The sequence below is a fragment of the Scyliorhinus canicula genome, chromosome 14, assembly GCF_902713615.1.
Source record: "Scyliorhinus canicula chromosome 14, sScyCan1.1, whole genome shotgun sequence".
NCBI lineage: Eukaryota > Metazoa > Chordata > Chondrichthyes > Carcharhiniformes > Scyliorhinidae > Scyliorhinus > Scyliorhinus canicula.
Genome location: NC_052159.1, coordinates 159,304,499 through 159,328,852, shown reverse-complemented (window position 1 = coordinate 159,328,852; position 24,354 = coordinate 159,304,499). Strand labels below are relative to the sequence as shown.

At 48.9% G+C, this 24,354-nt stretch overlaps 1 protein-coding gene across 2 annotated transcripts in view; it reads left to right on the top strand.

The window, feature by feature from the left end:
• cars2 (cysteinyl-tRNA synthetase 2, mitochondrial) overlaps positions 1-24,354 on the top strand; it is a 105,879-nt gene that overhangs the window by 16,314 nt on the left and 65,211 nt on the right. Inside the window, exons 1-3 of one of the 2 annotated variants that reach the window (XM_038818212.1) lie at positions 8,431-8,477; positions 21,948-22,065; positions 22,153-22,224. In XM_038818212.1, coding sequence (XP_038674140.1) covers positions 8,446-8,477; positions 21,948-22,065; positions 22,153-22,224 — 222 coding nt within the window. In that variant the 5' untranslated portion in view covers positions 8,431-8,445. Of the gene's footprint in view, positions 1-8,430; positions 8,478-21,947; positions 22,066-22,152; positions 22,225-24,354 lie in introns of those variants that run through there. The other variant, XM_038818210.1, reaches the window with a different exon arrangement.

The window sequence follows — 24,354 nt, the reverse complement described above, 5'->3', positions numbered from 1 at the left end:
CAGAATCGCCACCCCCCCGGTTCTTGACATCCAAGCCTGAGTGGAACACCTGTCCCACCCACCCCCTTCTCAGGCGGACCTGATCTGCTACCCTCAAGTGAGTCTCCTGCAACATCGCTACATCAGCCTTCAGTCCCTTCAGGTGCGAGAAGACCCTTGATCTTTTAACCGGCCCATTCAGCCCCCTTACATTCCACGTAATCAATCGGATCGCTGGGCGACCCGTCCCTGCTCCCTGTCGATTAGCCATGTTCTGTCCCTTGCTCGCCCCGGGTCATCCCTCCCTTTCTGACCCGTTTCCCATAGCGATGGCCCCCCCCCCCCCCCCCCCCCAGCTCTCCCCTTTTCTGCGGACAAACTTAACGTGCATTTGAGTTGGTCACAAGCTTTTCGGCTGAAAAGCGAGTGGCCAATCTCCAAATCAAACACTTAACATACAAACAAACGTCCAAACATGCGTGCAGGTTCCATCAGAAAGGACACCGTTTTATCTCTCAAGCGGTTCCTCTTTTTACATCATCTGGACACCTCACTTCTCTTCATTCTCTGCGAACATGGTCGCAAAGGGGTTGCCGTGTCGGGAGTCAGACTCAGAGTCATCCTCTTCTCCCGGATCCCATACCCTTGTATGAATCAGGCAAGCAATTTTAGTATTGTGTGACCGGGGGTCACTCTCGTCATTGCGGACAAGTCTCCATGAATTGTCCCTGTAACAAATAGTGGGGTCTAAATTTCAATTAACGTTTTCGGGGTCGTCATAGTTGGGCGGTGAGTTTGGGTGTGGGTCTGAAGTTTTAATATAAGTGATCTCTAAATCACTGTAGTCGGGGTCGTAGTTGGTGTGTGTGGTGCCTGTTGAATCAGGGCAGTAGAGAGGCATGCTGTGGCTGTCGTCCAAGTCACAGTCGCTGTCTCTGCTGTGGCAGCTTGTGGGCGTTTCGGGGCGGAGTCGAGGTCGAGTCCGATGAGGAACTGGTCTGTGAGGGGGAGGGTGGAAATGTGTCTCTTGTGGGCGGGGCGAGGTGTTCTGCTGCATCTAGCAGGACATGGTGCGAGTGGTTGGACTGTGTTCCATAAGCCTTTAGCTGGTTAATATGGAACCACGCAGTCCTCCCGTTTGGGTACTTGATCCGATATACTGACGGGCTGATTTTGTCCGGAATTGAGTACGGGCCGGAAAATTTTGGGGCCAAAAACGTGTTGGGGTTATACACAGATAACATCACTTGTTGCCCAACCTGAAATTCTGTGGTGTGGACATTTTTGTTGAAACAGGCCTTGCTCTGTTTCCGCCTTTTACCCAATTTTACTGCGGCTGCTAACTGAGCCGACCGTACAGCCTCAACTAATTGTTTTACTGCTGTCTCGTGTGTGAGGGCCATCACTTCTGGGCTGGTCATGTCAAGTCCTAAAAGGAATTCAGATCCTTTCATAGGGCGTCCGGTCATGAGTGTGTGTGGGGTGAAACCTGTTGATGCTGAAACAGTGTTTCTTATAAACATTAGTGCGAATGGGAGTACTGAATCCCAAGTTGAATTGTTCTCCTGCACCATCTTTCTAAGGGTCGATTTTAGAGTCCGATTCATGCGTTCCACTATTTCGCTTGACTGGTACGCAATGTGGAAATTTTGTTTGATGCCGAATATGGTCAGGACGTTCTTCATGATCCGTCCTGTAAAATGAGATCCCTGATCTGATTCAATACTTCGGGGGAGTCGCCATCTAGTAAAGATGTGGTGCGTTAGGATCTTTGCGGCTGTCTTTGCTGTGTTTGTACGAGGTGGGAATGCCTCTACCCATTTCGTAAACGTGTCTATGACCACCAGAACATATTTATAGCCATTCCTGCAAGGGGGCAATGGACCTATAAAATCGATCTGTAGGTTAGTCCAGGGGCCATTAACGGGGCGAGTGTGGCTGAGTTGTGCCTTCTTTGAATGCCTCTCTTGGTTATTCTGAGGGTAGCATGGTGGTTAGCATAAATGCTTCACAGCTCCAGGGTCCCAGGTTCGATTCCCGGCTGGGTCACTGTCTGTGTGGAGTCTGCACGTCCTCCCCCTGTGTGCGTGGGTTTCCTCCTGGTGCTCCGGTTTCCTCCCACAGTCCAAAGATGTGCGGGTTAGGTGGATTGGCCATGCTAAATTGCCCGTAGTGTCCTAATAAATCTAAGGTTAAGGGGGGGGTTGTTGGGTTACGGGTATAGGGTGGATATGTGGGTTTGAGTAGGGTGATCATGGCTCGGCACAACATTGAGGGCCGAAGGGCCTGTTCTGTGCTGTACTGTTCTATGTTCTATGTAAATTAAACAGTTCTCGATGTAGTGTGTTACATCGTCTCTTAAATTGGGCCACCAACAGAGTTGCCTAAGGTGGGCTGTGGTAGGGTCGATCCCTTGGTGTCCATGACCATCATGGAATAAGGCAATCATTTGATTCCTGTCTTTCTCAGGAACCACATACAACTGGTCTTTGATAATCGCACTCTCATGTGTGGTCAAAGCGTGTTTGAATTTGTCGTACTGGGCCACAAAGTTTCCTTTTAAAATCTCCCGGAGATTTCCGTCCTGCTTCTGTGCCTGTACTAAATCTTCTATGTCTGTCTGAGACCTGAACTGAACTCACAGGGGCGCTAGCTGGTGTGCTAGCTGGGGGTGTCCAAAAATGACCTCGCCTAGAACCTGCTTTTGCCAGTGCACATTACCGGGGGGGATGATCAATGGTGGCTTCTAACCTTAATAATACCATACGTCCTATCCTTTGCCTTCTCTAGGATATGGCGGAGTAATGGGGCTGATGGAAGGGGCTTCCCGTCCGCGGAGACAAAACCTCTTGTCCTCCACAGGGGTAGAAAATCTGTGAGGCTGTTACAGACATACAAACTGTCCGAATATATGTCTGCTGGGCCGGGGAACGAATCTGGGTGGTCCACTATGTATGCAATGGCCGCGAGCTCTGTTGCCTGCGCGCCTAAGTGTCCGGGTAACTTTAACGCTATCTCCTCTAGTGCTCGTCTCTGCGCATCTTCCACGTAAATACCGCAGCCTATAATGCGTTTGCCATCTAAAACTGTGGATGAACCGTCCACATAGATCTTCAAGGGGGCACACGTGTCTGTGAGCTGGGGGCTCTGGGTTGAATTCCCTATTTTCCTGGGGGGCTTCTTAGCAATGAAGGGTCCTGTGTTGTGTCGGGGAGCTATGATTTCGCATTCATGGGGTTGTCCTGGATACTGTAGGTTGTCCGCTAAAAATGTGTGTGTCTTGGTTCGTTTAACTGTTATGTCCCGTCCTTGTAACAGAAGTGTCCATCTAGCTGCTCTTATCTGGCTCACTGAACCGTCCTTCAGTCGTCCGTCTAAAAGTAACTGTGTGGGGGTGTGTTCGGTCAAAATGGTGATGGGGTTGAGTCCGGTAATGTAAGAAAAATATTGTACTGCCCAGAATACCGCGAGCAGGTGCCTTTCGCAGGCTGAAAAACCTTGCTCCACGGGGTCTAACAGTCGTGAGGCATAAAATGAAATGAAAATCGCTTATTGTCACGAGTAGGCTTCAATGAAGTTACTGTGAAAAGCCCCTAGTCGCCACATTCCGGCGCCTGTCCGGGGAGGCTGGTACGGGAATTGAACCCGTACCTTGGTGGTGGGCCAAATGCGGCCAAGTGGGACTAGCTTAGTGATAGAAACTGGGCGACATGGATCAGCTGGGCCGAAGGGCCTGTTTCATGCTGTAAACATCTGTGACTCTATGCGACTATGGTTGCACACGATGAAGTGAACTTGGCCATTCTACACAAAATGTTGTCCTGACTCAGGAATGTACCAAGTTCCTTTGTAAAGTTCGGTAAGTGTGCACTTTCTTGTCACAATAGTTGCAGGTTAATGATTCACTGGGAAAATTGCTTCTTGGTATCAACTCTGATTAGCTGTTGTCATCTTCCACCAATATTATTCATTTCAAAAATCTTAGCCAAGCACAGTGCAACCAAACCTATCTTCCTCCATGAAGAATACTCTGAAGGTTTGGCGCCTCTTATAAATACATTTCAAAATCTTCCGTTCAAGGGTCATCTTTGCCCTCTTTTGCACCCTAGCCTAGAGCTTCTATCAGATTCACAAATTATTAATGTCATTATGAAAAATCAAGAGTACATTTAATATTTATCAAGGATTAGAATTGAAAAGCAGAGGTTCTTGTACTTATAGAACCTTGATTATGCTGTGGTTGAAGTACTATAACAGTTCTGATCTTCATATTATACAAAGGATATAGAGGCGCAGAGGTGTAATAATATTTACCAAGGGCAATCCCAGAACTGAGAGATTATAACCACCAAGAAAGACTGTACAGAGTGGGACTGTTTTCTCTTGGGAAAGAGAATGCTGAGAGGCATAACATTTAAGATCATGGAGGTTATGCTGGAACTGTATAAAATGCTGGTTAGACCACAGCTAGAGTATTGTGTGCAGTTCTAAAATCCACATTACAGGAGGGATGTGATAGCACTGGAAAGGGTGCAGAGGAGATTTACCAGGATGTTGCCTGAGCTAGAGAGTGTTAGTTCTGAAGAGAGATTGGATAGACTGGGGTTATTTTCCTTGGAGCAGAGGAGACTGAAGGGCTGATTGAGACGTATAACATTGAGGGGCACAGATAGAGTAGACGGGAAGAAACCTTTCCCCTTGGTGGAGGGATCAATGACCAAGGGGCACGGATTTAAGGTCAGGGGCGGGAGGTTTAGAGGGGATGTGAGGAAAAACCTTTTTACCCAGAGGGTGGTGGGAGTGTGGAACCCGCTGCCTGATAGGGTGGTGGAGGCAGAGACCCTCATACATTTCAGAAGTATTTAGATGTGCACTTGCTATGCCAAGTTATATAAGCTTTGGGCCAAGTGCTGAAAAATGGGATAAAAATACTCATGTGGTTGTTTTTGACTGATGCAGACTTGATGGGCCGAAGGGCCTCCTTCTGCAATGTACATTCTATGTATCTATGTAGAGAGGTGAGAATGTGGAACTCGCCACCACAGGGACTAATGAAGGTGAATAGTATTGATACTTTTAAGAGCAAGATAAATAAACAACACTCCAGTCATTCCAAGCAACCTAGAACTGACTGTGAACAATGACATTTGATGGTGTTATAAATTAGTGAAATATAACTGATTTCAAAATCTTTATTCTATATGTAGGGATAAAAGCAGAGAAGGAATGAGAAATTAATAGCTGCTGAGATAATTCTAGCAAATGAAGTCAGTCAGGCTCAGTGGTGAAATTATTCAGTTAAATCAGTCAGCCTCAGAGGTTAAATTATTACGTTAAATCGGTTAAATCAGTCAGGCTCACAGGTTAAATTATTACGTTAAATCGGTTAAATCAGTCAGGCTCATAGGTTAAATTATTCCATTAAATCGGTTAAATCAGTCGGGCTCAGAGGTTAAATTATTTTGGTGACCAAAGTTACGAGGAAGCTTTACCACAGTTCAGTATAGCTGATTGTTACTGATTTCAATATAAAACCTTGGATATATAAGGGTGAAAGGAATAGAGGGATATGCTGATGGGGTTAGATGAAAAGAAATGGGAAGAGGCTTGCGTGAATCATAAACACTGGCACAGACAACTGAGGAAAAGTCTGTTTCTGTCCTGTGAAATTCTAATACCCATTGGATTGGATTGGTTTATTATCACGTGTACCAAGGTACAGTGAAAAGTATTGTTCAGCGTGAAGCTCAAACAGATCATTCCATACATGAAAGGAACATGCATAAAAGGGCAAACATCCCATTTGCAGCTTTGCCTGGTTTTCAACCCCCTGAATTCCTCAACTGCTTCATCCAAGTGTGGGTATCTGCTGCTTTGTTGCCTAGCAATTCAGGGAGTACTATTGCATTTCTGTCTCAATGGCAACTTGCAATGGGCATTTGTGCAAGGAGCAGACAGCCAGTTATTACGATGCCGGACCAGTCCCCAACAGTGGCTAGGATACCGGACAGAAACCCCAATATTTTATTTTATAAGACTGACATAAGGATATTTCACCCCAGGAGCCATTTCACGCACAAATAGGGATATGGTATTTTAAAACTAACTTTATTACTAACTTTAACATGACAAATACAAATAGCTTTGAATTACCAGTTAAACAGTGCTTATCAATACAATGACCCTTAATTACTATCTTTATCTCCACCCAAACAAAATCCACTTTTAAATACACTTAGCAGACTCAGGAAAGCTTGCTGCAAAGAGATCCTTCAGTAACTAGCTGCAGATTCTTGCCTGAGTCAAATTACTAGTTAATCTGCCAGCCTTTCCAAAAACTGCTGTTCTATTCACTATCCACAGACAGATCTGTAACTGAACTGTAAAAGCACAGCCTCTTGTCTGGTCACATCCCTATCTAAAAGCCAAACTGAGAAAACAACACATGACTGCTTCAACCGCTGGCTCCTGACAATAGCTCCATCATCTTACTAAAATTAAACACAATGGGCACAATCCAATGGCCACACTGTGCCCAAAAAGCAGCTCGCCGTGGCACAATGTGGCCGAAAGAAGCCAGGAGACTCACTCCCGGGATCTATTCAGCTCGTAATGCCTCGCAAGATCTAATGCAATTTCAGATGTTGCGATGTAAATCCTGCCCATTGTGGGCGGGATCACCTTTTAGAAAATCTTTATATTAGAGCAAGCCAGCTAGTCTCACTGTAATATGCAGTTTCCTGAGGCACCTGAGGCGGTATGATCTATCCCCTTCACCTCGGAGACCCCAGGCTTTTCAGTGCTGGCCTTCACAAACTGGGACCAGGTGGAACGGCACTCGGGGTCTCCCAGTGGATCGTAGATCCCCATGTGCATTCCCTTTGGGCAGGGTGACACCCTGGCACTTCCAGCTTGGCACCCTGGCAGTGTCACCTGGGTGCCAGTCTGGCACTGCCAGCTGTCAGGCGCACTGCCAGGGTACCAGATTGGCACTGGTCAGGTGCCCAGGTGGCATCGTAAGCTGCCAGGGACACTGCCATGGTACCAGGTTGGCACTGCCAAGGTGCCAAGCTGGCATTCTTCGTGCGGCGGCAATTGGGCCGGGAGTGCCCTTTGTGGGTGTTGGGGGATCCCGGGGACCCCCCCCCCCATAGTGAGTTGGGGCTTGGGGGGGGGGGGGGGTTTGGACGGGTGCTCCTCGCTACACTGAGGCGTTTCCAGTGAGCTGAGCTCCTCAGTGCAGAAAGTGGGACTATGTGTGCCCTCGGTCGCACGTTCACTCATGAGGCCCCCTATTTAATCCGAGTCCCATTCTCTAGCGCTGTCTTTTTCAGCGCTGTGGGCGCTGGGAAAATGCTGCTAAACGTGCTCGCTGTGGGATTTTGTCCCCATTTAGTTAAATCGCATCCAATGTCTCTAATTATCTACTCTCAGGGAACTTTCTTTATCGAAACAAAAGTCCATGAACCCAACTCACACGGGCAGCACGGTAGCATGGTGGTTAGCATAAATGTTTCACAGCTCCAGGGTCCCAGGTTCGATTCCCGGCTTGGGTCACTGTCTGTGCGGAGTCTGCACGTTCTCCCCGTGTCTGCGTGGGTTTCCTCCGGGTGCTCCGGTTTCCTCCCACAGTCCAAAGATGTGCAGGTTAGGTGGATTGGCCATGCTAAATTGCCCGTAGTGTCCTAAAAAGTAAGGTTAATGGGGGGGTTGTTGGGTTACGGGTATAGGGTGGATACATGGGTTTGAGTAGGGTGATCATGGCTCGGCACAACATCGAGTGCCGAAGGGCCTGTTCTGTGCTGTACTGTTCTATCTATCTATAAACAATATCCACGGCTGGAATATATTCTGATTTTATTTTACGATGCTTTATTGCAACTCTGTCTCTCGCTGCCTTTCAAACCAGGATTTTAAAAAACATGATTGCAGGGCAACACGGTGGCGCAGAGGTTAGCACTGCTGCATCACGGCTCCGAGGTCCCAGGTTCGATGCTGGCTCTGTTTCACTGTCCGTGTGGATTTTGCACATTCTCCGTGTCTGCATGGGTCTCACCCGCACAACAATGTGCAGGGTAGGTGGATTGACCATGCTAAATTGTCCCTTAATTGAAAAAAATGAATTGTGTACTCTAAATTTATATTTAAAAAAACATGATTGCATACGAACCCAGGCTTTTAGTACCCAATACAAATAATACAATATATCAGAAATTGCTACATTAAGCATTCAGTGGTGCCTACATGTAGCAGCAGGAAATCTACGTTCAGTGACATCACCGACTCACTCAAAAATCAAATTCAATTTGTGATTATCTGTTCTTGATTAGAGCTGATTAACTACAGAGATCTCTTCCAAAGGGAAAGTGGAGGGCAACAGAAAGCGGGGTTGACCGAGGTTTAGTTGGATGTCACCGAACGGTTGTACACGAGCTACAGTGAATATGTGAGGATGGGGCAAGACAGATGAACGAGACACCAAGACAGCAGGTCTGCTGGTAGGTGTAGCTACAAGTAGCAGCAACAGAGAGTAAATGATGTCGATTTTTGTAAATAGTATGCTTTATGGTTTGTGATTTTAAAAAAAAATTAAATTGAAGTGGGATATGGAACTCAAATTCACAAATAAATCAGGAGCAGTCTGGAATGAATAATGGCCTTCGCGGAAAATTGGTATAAAATAATCCTAAGAAGATACATTAAATGTAAGTGGCTTTCACTGATATCTGGTTGTCATTTTTGTATCTTCACAACTTCTTATGGTGAAAAGCGTGAAAGAGTCTGACTGGCTGGTGTGTAAATGTTCCTTTCATAACCATCTTTACACCAGCAAATGGAGGGTTAGTCGAACAAGGCAGGAATGTTTTGTGTGCTCCGACAAGCCTGTATGATGAAATGATGGTGGCAGCAGTGGGCATGATGTAATGTAAATAAACTGCCGGTGCATAGGAAAGGTTAGCCAAAAGTCTGTTCCACAAAAAATGGTGGTGGATTATTTCATGGTCACGTGACCAGACTGATGGGGCCTTAATTTAATGTCCCATCGGGGAACTGGTGACATAGTGGTATTGTCACTGGAGAGGTCATCCAGAGACCCAGAGTAATGCTCTGGGGGCCAAGATTCAAATCCCACCATGGCAAATGGTGGAATTTGAATTCAAACAAAATCTGGAATAAAGGTCTAATGATGACCATGAAACCATTGTCGATTGTCATAAAAACCCATCTGGTTCACTAATGCCCTTTAGGGAAGGAAATCTGCCGTCTGCGTGAGTGAAGTCGTATGGGGTTCAGGGTGTACTAGCTAGATGGATAAGGAACTGGCTGGGCAACAGGAGACAGGGCGTAGTGGTGGAAGGGAGTGTCACAAAATGGAGAAAGGTGACTAGTGGTGTTCCACAGGGATCCGTGCTCGGACCACTATTGTTTGTGATATACATAAATGACCTGAAGGAAGGTATAGGTGGTCTGATGAGCAAGTTTGCAGATGATACTAAGATTGGTGGAGTTGCAGATAGTGAGGAGGACTGTCAGAGAATACAGCAAAATATAGATAGATTGGAGAGTTGGGCAGAGAAATGGCAGATGGAGTTCATAGAACATAGAACAGTACAGCACAGAACAGGCCCTTCGGCCCTCGATGTTGTGCCGAGCAATGATCACCCTACTTAAACCCACGTAACCTGTATACCCGTAACCCAACAATCCCCCCATTAACCTTACACTACGGGCAATTTAGCATGGCCAATCCACCTAACCCGCACATCTTTGGACTGTGGGAGGAAACCGGAGCACCCGGAGGAAACCCACGCACACACAGGGAGGACGTGCAGACTCCACACAGACAGTGACCCAGCCGGGAATCGAACCTGGGACCCTGGAGCTGTGAAGCATTGATGCTAACCACCATGCTACCGTGAGGCCCCAAATCCAGGCAAATGCGAGGTGATGCATTTTTGGAAGATCTAATTCAAGAGCGGACTATACAGTCAATGGAAGAGTCCTGGGGAAAATTGATGTACAGAGAGATCTGGGAGTTCAGGTCCATTGTACCCTGAAGGTGGTAACGCAGGTTGAGAGAGTGGTCAAGAAGGCATACAGCATGCTTGCCTTCATCGGACCGGCTATTAAGTACAAGAGTCAGCAGGTCATGTTACAGTTGTATAGGACTTTGGTTAGGCCACATTTGGAAAACTGCGTGCAGTTCTGGTCGCCACATTACCAGAAGGATGTGGATGCTTTAGAGAGGGTGCAGAGGAGGTTCACCAGGATGTTGCCTGGTATGGAGGGTGCTAGCTATGAAGAAAGGTTGAGTAGATTAGGATTATTTTCATTGGAAAGACGGAGGTTGAGGGGAGACCTGATTGAGGTCTACAACATTATGAGAGGTATGGACAGGGTGGATAGCAACCAGCTTTTTCCATGAGTGGTGGTGTCAGTTACAAGGGGTCATGATTTAAAGGTGAGAGGGGGAAAGTTTAAGGGAGATGTGGAGGAAAGTTTTTTTACGCAAAGGGTGGTGGGTGCCTGGAATGCTTTGCCAGCGGAGGTGGTAGAGGCGGGCACGACAACATCATTTAAGATGCATCTGGACAGGTATATGAACGGGTGGGGAACAGAGGGAAGTAGACCTTGGACAATAGGCAACAGGTTTAGATAAAGGATCTGCATTGGCGCAGGATGGGAGGGCCGAAGGGCCTGTTCCTGTGCTGTAATTTTCTTTGTTCTTTGTCTTTACCCGGTCTGACCTACATGTGGCTCCAGACCCACAGCGATGCTGTTGACTCTTAACTGCACCCACCGACTGAAATGGCCTTGCAAGCCACTCAGTTCAAGGGCAATTAGGGATGGACAACAACAACAAATGCTGTCATGTCCACACCCCAAAGAACAAATTTAAAAAAAAAAGCTGTGACTGCCCTCCCTCAGTACTGACCCTCTGACAGTACGGCACTCCCTCAGTACTGACCCTCTGACAGTGCGGCACTCCCTCAGTACTGACCCTCTGACAGTGCGGCACTCCCTCAGTACTGACCCTCTGACAGTGCAGCACTCCCTCAGTACTGACCCTCTGACAGTGCGGCACTCCCTCAGTACTGACCCTCTGACAGTGCGGCACTCCCTCAGTACTGACCCTCTGACAGTGCAGCACTCCCTCAGTACTGACCCTCTGACAGTGCAGCACTCCCTCAGTACTGACCCTCTGACAGTGCAGCACTCCCTCAGTACTGACCCTCTGACAGTGCAGCACTCCTTCAGTACTGACCCTCTGACAGTGCGGCACTCCCTCAGTACTGACCCTCTGACAGTGCAGCACTCCCTCAGTACTGACCCTCTGACAGTGCGGCACTCCCTCAGTACTGACCCTCTGACAGTGCGGCACTCCCTCAGTGCTGACCCTCTGACAGTGCAGCACTCCCTCAGTACTGACCCTCTGACAGTACGGCACTCCCTCAGTACTGACCCTCTGACAGTGCGGCACTCCCTCAATACTGACCCTCTGACAGTGCGGCACTCCCTCAGTACTGACCCTCTGACAGTGCGGCACTCCCTCAGTACTGACCCTCTGACAGTGCGGCACTCCCTCAGTATTGATCCTCTGACAGTGCAGCACTCCCTCAGTACTGACCCTCTGACAGTGCAGCACTCCCACAGTACTGACCCTCTGACAGTGCGGCACTCCCTCAGTACTGACCCTCTGACAGTGCAGCACTCCCTCAGTACTGACCCTCTGAAAGTGCGGCGCTCCCTCAGTACTGAACCTCACACAGTGCAGCACTCCCTCAGTACTGACCCTCTGACAGTGCAGCACTCCCTCAGTACTGACTCTCTGAAAGTGCGGCACTCCCTCAGTACTGAACCTCACACAGTGCAGCACTCCCTCAGTACTGACCCTCTGACAGTGCGGCACTCCCTCAGTACTGACCCTCTGACAGTGCAGCACTCCCTCAGTACTGACTCTCTGAAAGTGCGGCACTCCCTCAGTACTGAACCTCACACAGTGCAGCACTCCCTCAGTACTGACCCTCTGACAGTGCGGCACTCCCTCAGTACTGACCCTCTGACAGTGCAGCACTCCCTCAGTACTGACCCTCTGAAAGTGCGGCACTCCCTCAGTACTGAACCTCACACAGTGCAGCACTCCCTCGGTACTGAACCTCACACAGTGCAGCACTCCCTCAGTACTGAACCTCACACAGTGCAGCACTCCCTCAGTACTGACCCTCTGACAGTGCAGCACTCCCTCAGTACTGACTCTCTGAAAGTGCGGCACTCCCTCAGTACTGAACCTCACACAGTGCAGCACTCCCTCAGTACTGACCCTCTGACAGTGCGGCGCTCCCTCAGTACTGACCCTCTGACAGTGCGGCACTCCCTCAGTACTGACCCTCTGACAGTGCAGCACTCCCTCAGTACTGACCCTCTGACAGTGCGGCACTCCCTCAGTACTGACCCTCTGACAGTGCGGCACTCCCTCAGTACTGACCCTCTGACAGTGCAGCACTCCCTCAGTACTGACCCTCTGACAGTGCAGCACTCCCTCAGTACTGACCCTCTGACAGTGCGGCACTCCCTCAGTACTGACCCTCTGACAGTGCAGCACTCCCTCAGTACTGACCCTCTGAAAGTGCGGCACTCCCTCAGTACTGAACCTCACACAGTGCAGCACTCCCTCGGTACTGAACCTCACACAGTGCAGCACTCCCTCGGTACTGAACCTCACACAGTGCAGCACTTTCTACAGCCTTCGCACTGCTCTTACGACAATGTAACATTTCCTCAGTACTGCACTAGAAGTGTCAGTGTAGGATGTGTGTTTATGGCATGAGTAGTTGGAATCTATGGCCGCCTGATTAAGATAGTCAAGTCAAAGCTGACACAGATTTACTGGTCAAATACGTTGCCATTCGATATACCAGCTTCCTCCAACATTTCAGATCAGAAAACAACCGTTTAACCCAATGGATTTCCCCCAGTATCAAATCAAGGGCAACTACTGTTATTTTTGTTAATGTGGTTCCCCCAAAACAAACTTATGCATCAAAAAGGAAACAGTTGTTTTTATCTGCCATTACGTTGGATCTTTTCAAGCAGTAGAAAGAACTGATCAGTCAAAGAATTCGAAGCTGCCTGTGGTTTCATTCCATTATTGAGTAAATAAAAAATGCAATGGTTTGATTTTCCAGCAGAATGGTTAATTCAATAAAGGTGCTTTTTGCTTCTTCACACGAAGATTTAAAGAATCCTAGAATTGTCCAGTGGAGAAAGAAATCATTTGGCCTTTTGCGTCTGTGCCTGCTCTCTTCAACAGCTGCTCCATAAGACCGTCAGACATAGGATCAGAATTAGGCTACTCGGCCCATCGAGTCTGCTCCGCCATTCAATCATAGAACATAGAACAGTACAGCACAGAACAGGCCCTTCGGCCCTCAATGTTGTGCCGAGCCATGATCACCCTACTCAAACCCACGTATCCACCCTATACCCGTAACCCAACAACCCCCCCTTAACCTTACTTTTATTAGGACACTAAGGGCAATTTAGCATGGCCAATCCACCTAACCTGCACATCTTTGGACTGTGGGAGGAAACCGGAGCACCCGGAGGAAACCCACGCACACACGGGGAGGACGTGCATACTCCACACAGACAGTGACCCAGCCGGTCATGACTGATATTTTCTCATCCCCATTCTCTTGCCTTCTCCCCATAGCCCCTGATCCTTGTATCAATCAAGAACCTATCTATCGCTGTCTGTCTTAAAGACACTCAGTGATTTGGCCCCCACAGCCTTCTGCGACAAAGAGTTCCACAGATCATCGCCATCTGGCTGAAGAAATTTTACCTCATCTCTATTCATTCCACCTCCCTATCTTTTTGCCGTAGTCCTGCCTCTTCAAGTGCTTATCCAGTTCCATTCTATTATTTATGATTGAATCTGCCTCTCCCACACTCTCGAATAGGGCATTCCCGATTTTTTTGTTTTCTTTTTATAAATTTAGAGTACCCAATTAAGGGGCAATTTAGTGTGGACAATCCACCTACCCTGCACATCTTTGGGTTGTGGGGGTGAGGCCCACGCAGACCTGGGGAGAATGTGCAAACTGCACAGGGACAGTGACCTTGGGCCGGGATTGAACCTGGGTCCTCAGTGCCGTAAGGCAGCAGGCATTCCCGATTCTAACCACTCGCTTTGTAAACATATGTTTCCTCATGTCATAGTTCAAAGTCCGTGTCCTCCGGTTCCCAACCCACCTGCCACTGGAAACAGCTCCTGCCTGTCTACATTCTCAACTCTATTCATTAAAAAACAGAACTATACCTCAATAGAGGAGAACAATGAGAAGTTCCTAGAACAAAATGGGTGTGAGGGGAACTGCTGGAAAGTGTAGAAGGTTGAGGAATGAGGTCCTCGGAAACCAGGTGTAACAAAATATGAATAAAAGAAGCAGGAAGTGAGTACAAGGCACCAAACCTTTCATCTAGAGCAGCGGCTCTCCTGTGATGTTGTACACAGGAATCTGAGATTAGGATGGTGTACCCGTCATCACCATTAGGGATGTAGGATAATTGAATCCGGGAGAGGATGTAGTAGAAAGAAAGAAAGGGTGAAAGACAAGAGGCAGAACGGAACTGGGGCATGTGAGAGAGGCAGAGTGGGATTGGAGTATGTGAGAGGCAGAGCGAGATTGGAGTATGTGAGAGAGGCAGAGCGGGATTGGAGTATGTGAGAGAGGCAGAGTGGGATTGGAGTATGTGAGAGAGACAGAGCGGGATTGGAGTATGTGAGAGAGGCAGAGCGGGATTGGAGTATGTGAGAGAGGCAGAGCGAGATTGGAGTATGTGAGAGAGACAGAGCGGGATTGGAGTATGTGAGAGAGGCAGAGCGGGATTGGAGTATGTGAGAGAGGCAGAGCGAGATTGGAGTATATGAGAGAGACAGAGCGGGATTGGAGTATGTGAGAGAGGCAGAGCGAGATTGGAGTATGTGAGAGAGCAGAGCGGGATTGGAGTATGTGAGAGAGGCAGAGCGGGATTGGAGTATGTGAGAGAGGCAGAGCGAGATTGGAGTATGTGAGAGAGCAGAGCGGGATTGGAGTATGTGAGAGAGGCAGAGTGGGATTGGAGTATGTGAGAGAGGCAGAGCGGGATTGGAGTATGTGAGAGAGGCAGAGCGGGATTGGAGTATGTGAGAGAGGCAGAGCGGGATTGGAGTATGTGAGAGAGGCAGAGCTGGATTGGAGTATGTGAGAGAGGCAGAGCGGGATTGGAGTATGTGAGAGGCAGAGCGGGATTGGAGTATGTGAGAGAGGCAGAGCGGGATTGGAGTATGTGAGAGAGGCAGAGCGGGATTGGAGTATGTGAGAGAGGCAGAGCGGGATTGGAGTATGTGAGAGGCAGAGCGGGATTGGAGTATGTGAGAGAGGCAGAGCGGGATTGGAGTATGTGAGAGAGGCAGAGCGGGATTGGAGTATGTGAGAGAGGCAGAGCGAGATTGGAGTATGTGAGAGAGACAGAGCGGGATTGGAGTATGTGAGAGAGGCAGAGCGAGATTGGAGTATGTGAGAGAGGCAGAGCGGGATTGGAGTATGTGAGAGAGGCAGAGCGGGATTGGAGTATGTGAGAGAGGCAGAGCGGGATTGGAGTATGTGAGAGAGACAGAGCGGGATTGGAGTATGTGAGAGAGACAGAGCGGGATTGGAGTATGTGAGAGAGACAAGAGCGAGATTGGAGTATGTGAGAGAGACAGAGCGGGATTGGAGTATGTGAGAGAGACAGAGCGGGATTGGAGTATGTGAGAGAGGCAGAGCGGGATTGGAGTATGTGAGAGAGACAGAGCGGGATTGGAGTATGTGAGAGGCAAAGCAGGATTGGAGTATGTGAGAGAGGCAGAGCGGGATTGGAGTATGTGAGAGAGACAGCGGGATTGGAGTATGTGAGAGAGACAGAGCGGGATTGGAGTATGTGAGAGAGGCAGAGCGGGATTGGAGTATGTGAGAGAGGCAGAGCGGGATTGGAGTATGTGAGAGAGGCAGAGCGGGATTGGAGTATGTGAGAGAGGCAGAGTGGGATTGGAGTATGTGAGAGAGGCAGAGCGGGATTGGAGTATGTGAGAGAGACAGAGCGGGATTGGAGTATGTGAGAGAGACAAGAGCGAGATTGGAGTATGTGAGAGAGACAGAGCGGGATTGGAGTATGTGAGAGAGACAGAGCGGGATTGGAGTATGTGAGAGAGGCAGAGCGGGATTGGAGTATGTGAGAGAGACAGAGCGGGATTGGAGTATGTGAGAGGCAAAGCAGGATTGGAGTATGTGAGAGAGGCAGAGCGGGATTGGAGTATGTGAGAGAGACAGCGGGATTGGAGTATGTGAGAGAGACAGAGCGGGATTGGAGTATGTGAGAGAGACAGCGGGATTGGAGTATGTGAGAGAGACAGAGCGGGATTGGAGTATGTGAGAGAGACAGAGCGGGATTGGAGTATGTGAGAGAGGCAGAGCGGGATTGGAGTATGTGAGAGAGACAGCGAGATTGGAGTATGTGAGAGAGGCAGAGTGGGATTGGAGTATGTGAGAGAGGCAGAGCGGGATTGGAGTATGTGAGAGAGGCAGAGCGGGATTGGAGTATGTGAGAGAGACAGAGCGGGATTGGAGTATGTGAGAGAGGCAGAGCGGGATTGGAGTATGTGAGAGAGGCAGAGCGGGATTGGAGTATGTGAGAGAGACAGAGCGGGATTGGAGTATGTGAGAGAGGCAGAGCGGGATTGGAGTATGTGAGAGAGGCAGAGCGGGATTGGAGTATGTGAGAGGCAGAGCGGGATTGGAGTATGTGAGAGAGACAGAGCGAGATTGGAGTATGTGAGAGAGACAGAGCGGGATTGGAGTATGTGAGAGAGGCAGAGCGGGATTGGAGTATGTGAGAGAGACAGAGTGGGATTGGAGTATGTGAGAGAGACAGAGCCGGGATTGGAGTATGTGAGAGAGGCAGAGCGGGATTGGAGTATGTGAGAGAGGTAGAGCGGGATTGGAGTATGTGAGAGAGACAGAGCGGGATTGGAGTATGTGAGAGAGGCAGAGCGGGATTGGAGTATGTGAGAGAGACAGAGCGGGATTGGAGTATGTGAGAGAGGCAGAGCGGGATTGGAGTATGTGAGAGAGGCAGAGCGGGATTGGAGTATGTGAGAGAGGCAGAGCGGGATTGGAGTATGTGAGAGAGGCAGAGCGGGATTGGAGTATGTGAGAGAGGCAGAGCGGGATTGGAGTATGTGAGAGAGGCAGAGTGGGATTGGAGTATGTGAGAGAGGCAGAGCGGGATTGGAGTATGTGAGAGAGGCAGAGCGGGATTGGAGTATGTGAGAGAGGCAGAGCGGGATTGGAGTATGTGAGAGAGGCAGAGTGGGATTGGAGTATGTGAGAGAGACAGCGGGATTGGAGTATGTGAGAGAGACAGAGCGGGATTGGAGTATGTGAGAGAGGCAGAGCGGGATTGGAGTATGTGAGAGAGGCAGAGCGGGATTGGAGTATGTGAGAGAGGCTCAGAGGGAAACACTATACCACTGGAGTTAAGGCTGCAGGATCTCCCTTGTTGTAAGGGTTGTTATCCTTCATCACAGAGTGAGACAGGGATGTCAGCTGTGATGCATCAGACTCGGTTTCCTCACAGTGTCACATATTGTTGGCACAGCTTGCTGAGTATGGGCTGGGATTGTGCCTTGGGATTCAGACTCTGTCCAGCACATGAACAGCTGCACCAATAGACAGTCACAATGGAGCTACTTTTTAATGTATTAATATTCTGACATTGGCCAGGCATTTTGTTGAAAGCTGCTATAAAAGCATTTCTTTATGGAGCGAGCATCTTGTATTCAGAGTATTTCCTTGTGATATCCAGCAGTGGCACTGTGATAGTATTTTTATGCAACTTTCACTCTTTCTACTAGTGCCTTGTGGCATCTCGAGAGCTCCATCTGCTGGATTGTTGCAATTCAACTTCAAATTAAAATTTTTATAAATCGTTACGGCTCTTCATACATTTAACGGATGCTCCTGTTTCTCATGACCAGCCCTGCCCTCTTTGCTATCTGTGTAGTTCTTTCCCCCCTGTCCTGACCAGCCCTGCTCCCTGTGCTATCTGTAGTCCTTTCCCCGTCCTGACCAACTCTGCTCCCTGTGCTATCTGTGTAGTCCATTCCCCCTGACCAGCTCTGCCCCCTGTGCTATCTGCGTAGTCCTTTTCTCCCCTGTCCTGACCAGCTCCGCTCTCTGTGCTACCTGTGTAGTCCATTCCCCGTCCTGACCAGCTCTGCTCCCTGTGCTCTCTGTATAGTCCTTTCCCCGTCCTGACCAGCCCTGCTCCCTGTGCTATCTGTGCAGTCCATTCCCCGTCCTGACCAGCTCTGCTCCCTGTGCTATCTGTGTAGTCCTTTCCCCGTCCTGACCAGCCCTGCTCCCTGTGCTCTCTGTGTAGTCTATTCCCCCTGACCAGCCCTGCTCCCTGTGCTATCTATGTAGTCTATTCCCCCTGACCAGCTCTGCTCCCTGTGCTCTCTGTATAGTCCTTTCACCGTTCTGACCAGCTCTGCTCCCTGTGCTATCTGTGTAGTCCATTCCCCGTCCTGACCAGCTCTGCTCCCTGTGCTATCTGTCTAGTCCTTTCCCCGTCCTGACCAGCCCTGCTCCCTGTGCTATCTGTGTAGTCCATTCCCCGTCCTGACCAGCACTGCTCCCTGTGCTATCTGTCTAGTCCTTTCCCCGTCCTGACCAGCCCTGCTCCCTGTGCTATCTGTGTCGTCCTTTCCCCGTCCTGACCAGCTCTGCTCCAAAGAGGATTGGTCCTCTTTGGAACATAAAATATACCATTACATTATGAATCCACAGTAGCATTGTGTAACACTCTCCTTACTAAAAATGCGCACACAATCATGGAGTCTGCAATCTTACTAATAAAAACTCATTGACTTATTCCAGCACTGTCTAAAGCAGTATGGAAGGATCTGAAATCCTGATCGCAACACTGCAAGCAAATTCATAAGAGAAAAGTTGTGCATTTGTTTCAGTTTTAGTTGATTGTAATTCACGACATTTTCAGCATCTTCATGTATTAGTAACAGGACAGAGAATGCACAAAAGCAAGAAGGTTATGCTGAACCTATACAGGACACCGTTTAGACCTTAGCTGGAAATTGGGCTCAGCTCTGGGTGCTACACTACAGGAAGGATGTGAACACATTGGAGAGGCAGCAGAAGATGTTCACAAGAATGGTTCCAGGAATGAGAAACTTCAGTTCCCAGGAAAGGTTGGGACTGCTCTCCTTGGAGAGAAGAAGGCTGCGAGGAGATTTGAAAGAGATGTTGCAAATAATGAGGGGACTGTACAGAGTAGACGGAGAAACTGTTCCTGCTCGGCCCTTGAGCGGAAACCACATAATACTCACACATAAAGCCTCCCAAACTACTGACGGCGAGACCTCCCCAGTATAGTTAAACCCACACACTCCTCAATCACCTTCCCCATCCTATCACAGAAATTCTGGTGCGCATGCTCTGCCCTCTGAACTCCAGCTAACAGCGCCTTCTCCAATCCTCAAGAACACCTTGTGGGCAACGGGGATAAAAGGAATACCCCCCCCCCCCCCCCCGGGCTGGGGCCTGACCACCCTCTGTTCCAGCACTGTGTTCCAATCCCCCCCCCCCCCCCCCCCCGCCCAAAATCAACTCATGGGTATACAGATTCGGAATGGCAGCCAGCATTTTCTTATTGAACCCCATGTCATCCTAATTATGGACATATATTTTCATAGAATTTACGGTGCAGAAGGAGGCCACTTGGCCCATCGAGTCTGCACCGGCTCTTTGAAAGAGCACCCTACCCAAGCCCACACCTCCACCCCATCCCCACCACCCACCCAACGCTAAGGGCAATTTTGGACACTAAGGGCAATTTAGCATGACCAATCCACCTAACCTGCACATCATTGGGTTGTGGGAGGAAACTGGAGCACCCGGAGGAAACCCACGCACACACGGGGAGGATGTGCAGACTCCACACAGACAGTGACCCAAGCCGGGAATCGAACCTGGACCCTGGAGCTGTGAGGCAATTGTGCTAACTACCATGCTGCCCGATATGCTGACCAAAGCCACCAACCTCCCCTCCAGCACGCACATTGCAATCACATACCTACCCCCTGTCCTGCCACCAACTCCTCCAACTGAAACCTCACCCATTTACTCATCAAAATCGCTACCCCCCGGGCCCTACTATCAAGCCCTGAATAAAATACCTTGCTCACCCAGCCCTTCCTAAGCCTTATCTGGTCCTTCACCCTCAGATGGGCCTCTTGCAACTTCTCACCATCAGCCCCCCACCACTTTATCCGCCATCGCCACTACCCCAGGCTCCTCCCATCTAGCGGGCCCCACCCCATCCTTTAGTCACCTTCAACCCCCACCCCCTTCCCAGGTTCCCCCAGCCATTTCCTCTTGCAAACATCTCACACAGTATCCCCCCACCCCAACCACCATTCACATCTCTCAGGCCCATTGGAAGCTGCCCAACCAGGTTCCAACGATCACGGCACCTCCCGCCACTCCAATCCTTTCCACCAGCCAACCTTCGTTTGCTAGTACGGTGACCTCTGCCAGAGCCCCCTCCTCCCAAACACCCCCTCAGCCACCCGGTCCCCCATGCCCAGGACCCTCCAGCCCCTCAGACATACGGTCAGAGTGAGGAGAATGCATCCACAAAACAAATAACAGCAAAAAAAAAAGGAAAAAACAGATAAAGAAAACCACAGGAGAAAAAAATTAAAGAAAAGATCCCAGTCCTCACCCTCCCAAGTCCAAATCCCAAAATCCATCTCCATCCCAGTCCTTCAGCCTTCACGAACGCCTCCACCTCCTCCGTGGTCTCAAAATAGAAGTCCTTCGAATTGCGAGTCACTCTCCGCTTCAGCGGGTAGACCACTCCAAACCTCACGCTGCTGCTGTACAGTGTCACCTTCACCCAACCAAAGGCAGCCTGCCTTCTCGCCAACTCCACCATCAAATCTTGGTATATATGTACACCAACGCCTTCCCACTTCACGTCCCACTGTCCACCTCAAAACCTTCTCCTTCACCTCGTAGCTGTGGAAGCAGAACATGATCGCCCTTGGTGGCTCATTGGTTTTAGGCTTCGGCTGGGGTGACCGATGGGCCCTGTCCAACTCATAGAGTGAGGGCTCTTCCTCCTCCTCCCCATCGGCTTGTCAAACATGTCTGCAAAGTACTCGGTCGGGCTCTAGCACTCTACCCCCTCGGGCAAGCCCACTATCCTCACATTTTGCCTCCTCGATCTATTCTTCAGGTCCTCCACTTTGCCCCTGAACCCTTCATTGGCCTCTGCTACCCTTCGCAGCTCCTCACCCATCGAGGTGAACTGGTCGCTATGCTGCAACAATGCCTCCTCCACCGTCTTCATCTTCTCTCCTTGCTCCCGCACCACCATCGACATCTTCATCAACGCAAACTTTATCGAGGCAAGCGTCTCCTCCACCCACTCTTTGAGCGAGGTCATCATCTCCCAATGTTTGGCGAACAACCTTTTAAACATCCCCCGACACCACCTCGGTCAAAGTTTCAACCCGAACGGGAACGGTCCCACCCGACGAACCAACACCTGCCATCTTCCCTCCCGTTGGACTCACAACAGCACTCGCCGCTGGACTTTCGCTCGACCCTTTCCGTCCCTGACCTTTCTTCTGGGATTTCGACATTCCACCGATTCCTTGGAACTTCCCACATCAGCTCATCCAAAAAACTATCCTGAAATCGGGCATAAAGATCCGAAAATCAAAGACTCGAGCAGGAGCCACCCAACGTGCGACCTCCACCTACACGTCACCGGTGGAAATCCCCCACTGCGTGCATCTGAAGTTGGAAATATCAGCAACAACTTTTTCACTCACTCCTTTCTATTTTGTTTTCTAGCTCCTATGTTAGATTTGACATCCTAAGAAGAATACTGAGCAAGATCTTTGGCATTGATGTCATTATGGTGATGGTTATCACAGATATTGATGACAAAATAATTCAAAGAGCCAATGAGGTAAATTGCAGGATTGCACAAGTATCAGGAAGCATTGAATCCAAAACCACAAAACTGATATTTGATAACTTTTTTTCTGGATTTCAGTTGAATATTTCGCCCACAATACTTTCTCGCATATATGAAGAAGATTTCAAGCAAGATATGGCGTGCTTAAAGGTATGATTGATATTTCCTTGCGGGGCAGCATGGTGGTGCAGTGGATAGCACTGCTGCCTCACAGCGCCGAAGTCCCAGGTTCAATCCCGGCTCTGGGTCACTGTTCATGTGGAGTTTGCACATTCTACCCGTGTCTGCGTGGGTTTCACCCCCACAACCCAAAGATGTGCAGGGTAGGTGGATTGGCCACGCTAAATTGCCCCTTAATTGGAAAAAATGAATTGGGTACTCTAAATTTATATCAAAATAAATAAATATTTCCTTGCAGTTACAACCAGGAAGACATGCTTGGGTAGCTGCTAACCATTCATCACCACTTTTAACTTTGGCTTCAGTTATGTGAGAGACTGGAGAAGCCGCTTGGAGCAGAGAAGGTTGAGGGGATATGTAATAGAGGTATTAAAATCATGGATGGTTTTGCGAGAGTAAATAAGGAGAATCCCTTGCTACTGGGAGGAGGGTGGATAACCAGAGGATACAGATTTCGGATAATCAGCAGAGAACCCGAAGGGAGATGGGGATTTTTTTTAACATTACGAGTTGTGGCGATCTGCCTGAAGGGGCGGTACAAACCGACTTAAAGGTAACTTTTAAAAGGGAAATTGGATACAGTTGATAGCAAATTCTAGGGAAAGGACAGGAGAGTGGGACTAATTGGGTAGCTCGATCGTAAGGGGAATAGACAGGCGGTTCTGTGGACGCAATCGAGACTCCAGGATGGTATGTTGCCTCCCTGGTGCAAGGGTTAAGGATGTCTCGGAGCGGCTGCAGGACATTCTGGGGGGGAGGGTGAACAGCCAGCTGTCGTGGTGCACATAGGCATCAACGATATAGGTAAAAAACGGGATGAGGTCCGACAAGCTGAATTCAGGGAGTTAGGAGTTAAACTAAAAAGTAGGACCGCAAAGGTAGTAATCTCAGGATTGCTACCAGTGCCACGAGCTAGTCAGAGTAGGAATGTCAGGATAGATAGGATGAATGCGTGGCTCGAGAGATGGTGCAAGAGGGAGGGATTTAAATTCCTGGGGCATTGGGGCCGGTTCTGGGGGAGGTGGGACCAGTAAAAACCGGACGGTCTGCACCTCCCTCAGGACTGGAACCGATGTCCTAGGGGGAGTGTTTGCTAGAGCTGTTGGGGAGGGTTTAAACTAATGTGGCAGGGGGATGGGAACTGATGCAGGAAGTTGGAAGGTAGTAAAACAGGGACAGAAGCAAAAGGAAGTAAGGGGAAAAGTGCAAGGCAGAGAAGACATAGTCAAAAATCAAAAAGGGCGACAGTACAAGGTACAGTGACTGAGGGGAGCTCAGTGAATAGGCCCAGTAATACTAAAAGGAGTAAAACTGGAGATGTTAAGATTCAAAACAGAGATTAAAAAACCAACGTAAGTGTACTTTAACTGAATGCTCGTAGTATTCGGAATAAAGTAAATGAGTTGATGGCGCAAATCATCGAGAATGACTATGATTCAGTGGCCATTACTGAAACATGGTTAAAGGATGGTCACGACTGGGAGTTAAATATCCGAGGGTATCAAACTATTCGGAAGGACAGAGTGGATGGTAAGGGAGGTGGTGTAGCTCTGTTATTTAAGGATGACATCCGGGATAGTTAGGGATGATATCGGTGCTATGGAGGATAAGGTTGAATCCATTTGGGTGGAAATCAGGAATAGTAAGGCGAAAAAGTCACTGATAGGAGTAGTCTATCGGCCACCAAATAGTAACGTTATGGTGGGGCAGGCAATAAACAAAGAAATAACTGATGCATGTAGAAATGGTACAGCAGTTATCATGGGGGATTTCAATTTACATGTCGATTGGTTTAACCAGGTCAGCCAAGGCAACCTTGAGGAGGAGTTTATAGAATGTATCCGCGATCGTTTCCTAGAACAGTATGTAATGGAACCTATGAGGGAACAAGCGGCCCTAGATCTTGTCCTGTGTAATGAAACAGGATTGATTCATGATCTCATAGTTAGGGATCCTCTCGGAAGGAGCGATCACAATATGGTGGAATTTAAAATACAGATGGAGGGTGAGAAGGTAAAATCAAATACTAGTGTTTTGTGTTTAAACAAAGGAGATTACAATGGGATGAGAGAAGAACTAGCTAAGGTAGACTGGGAGCAA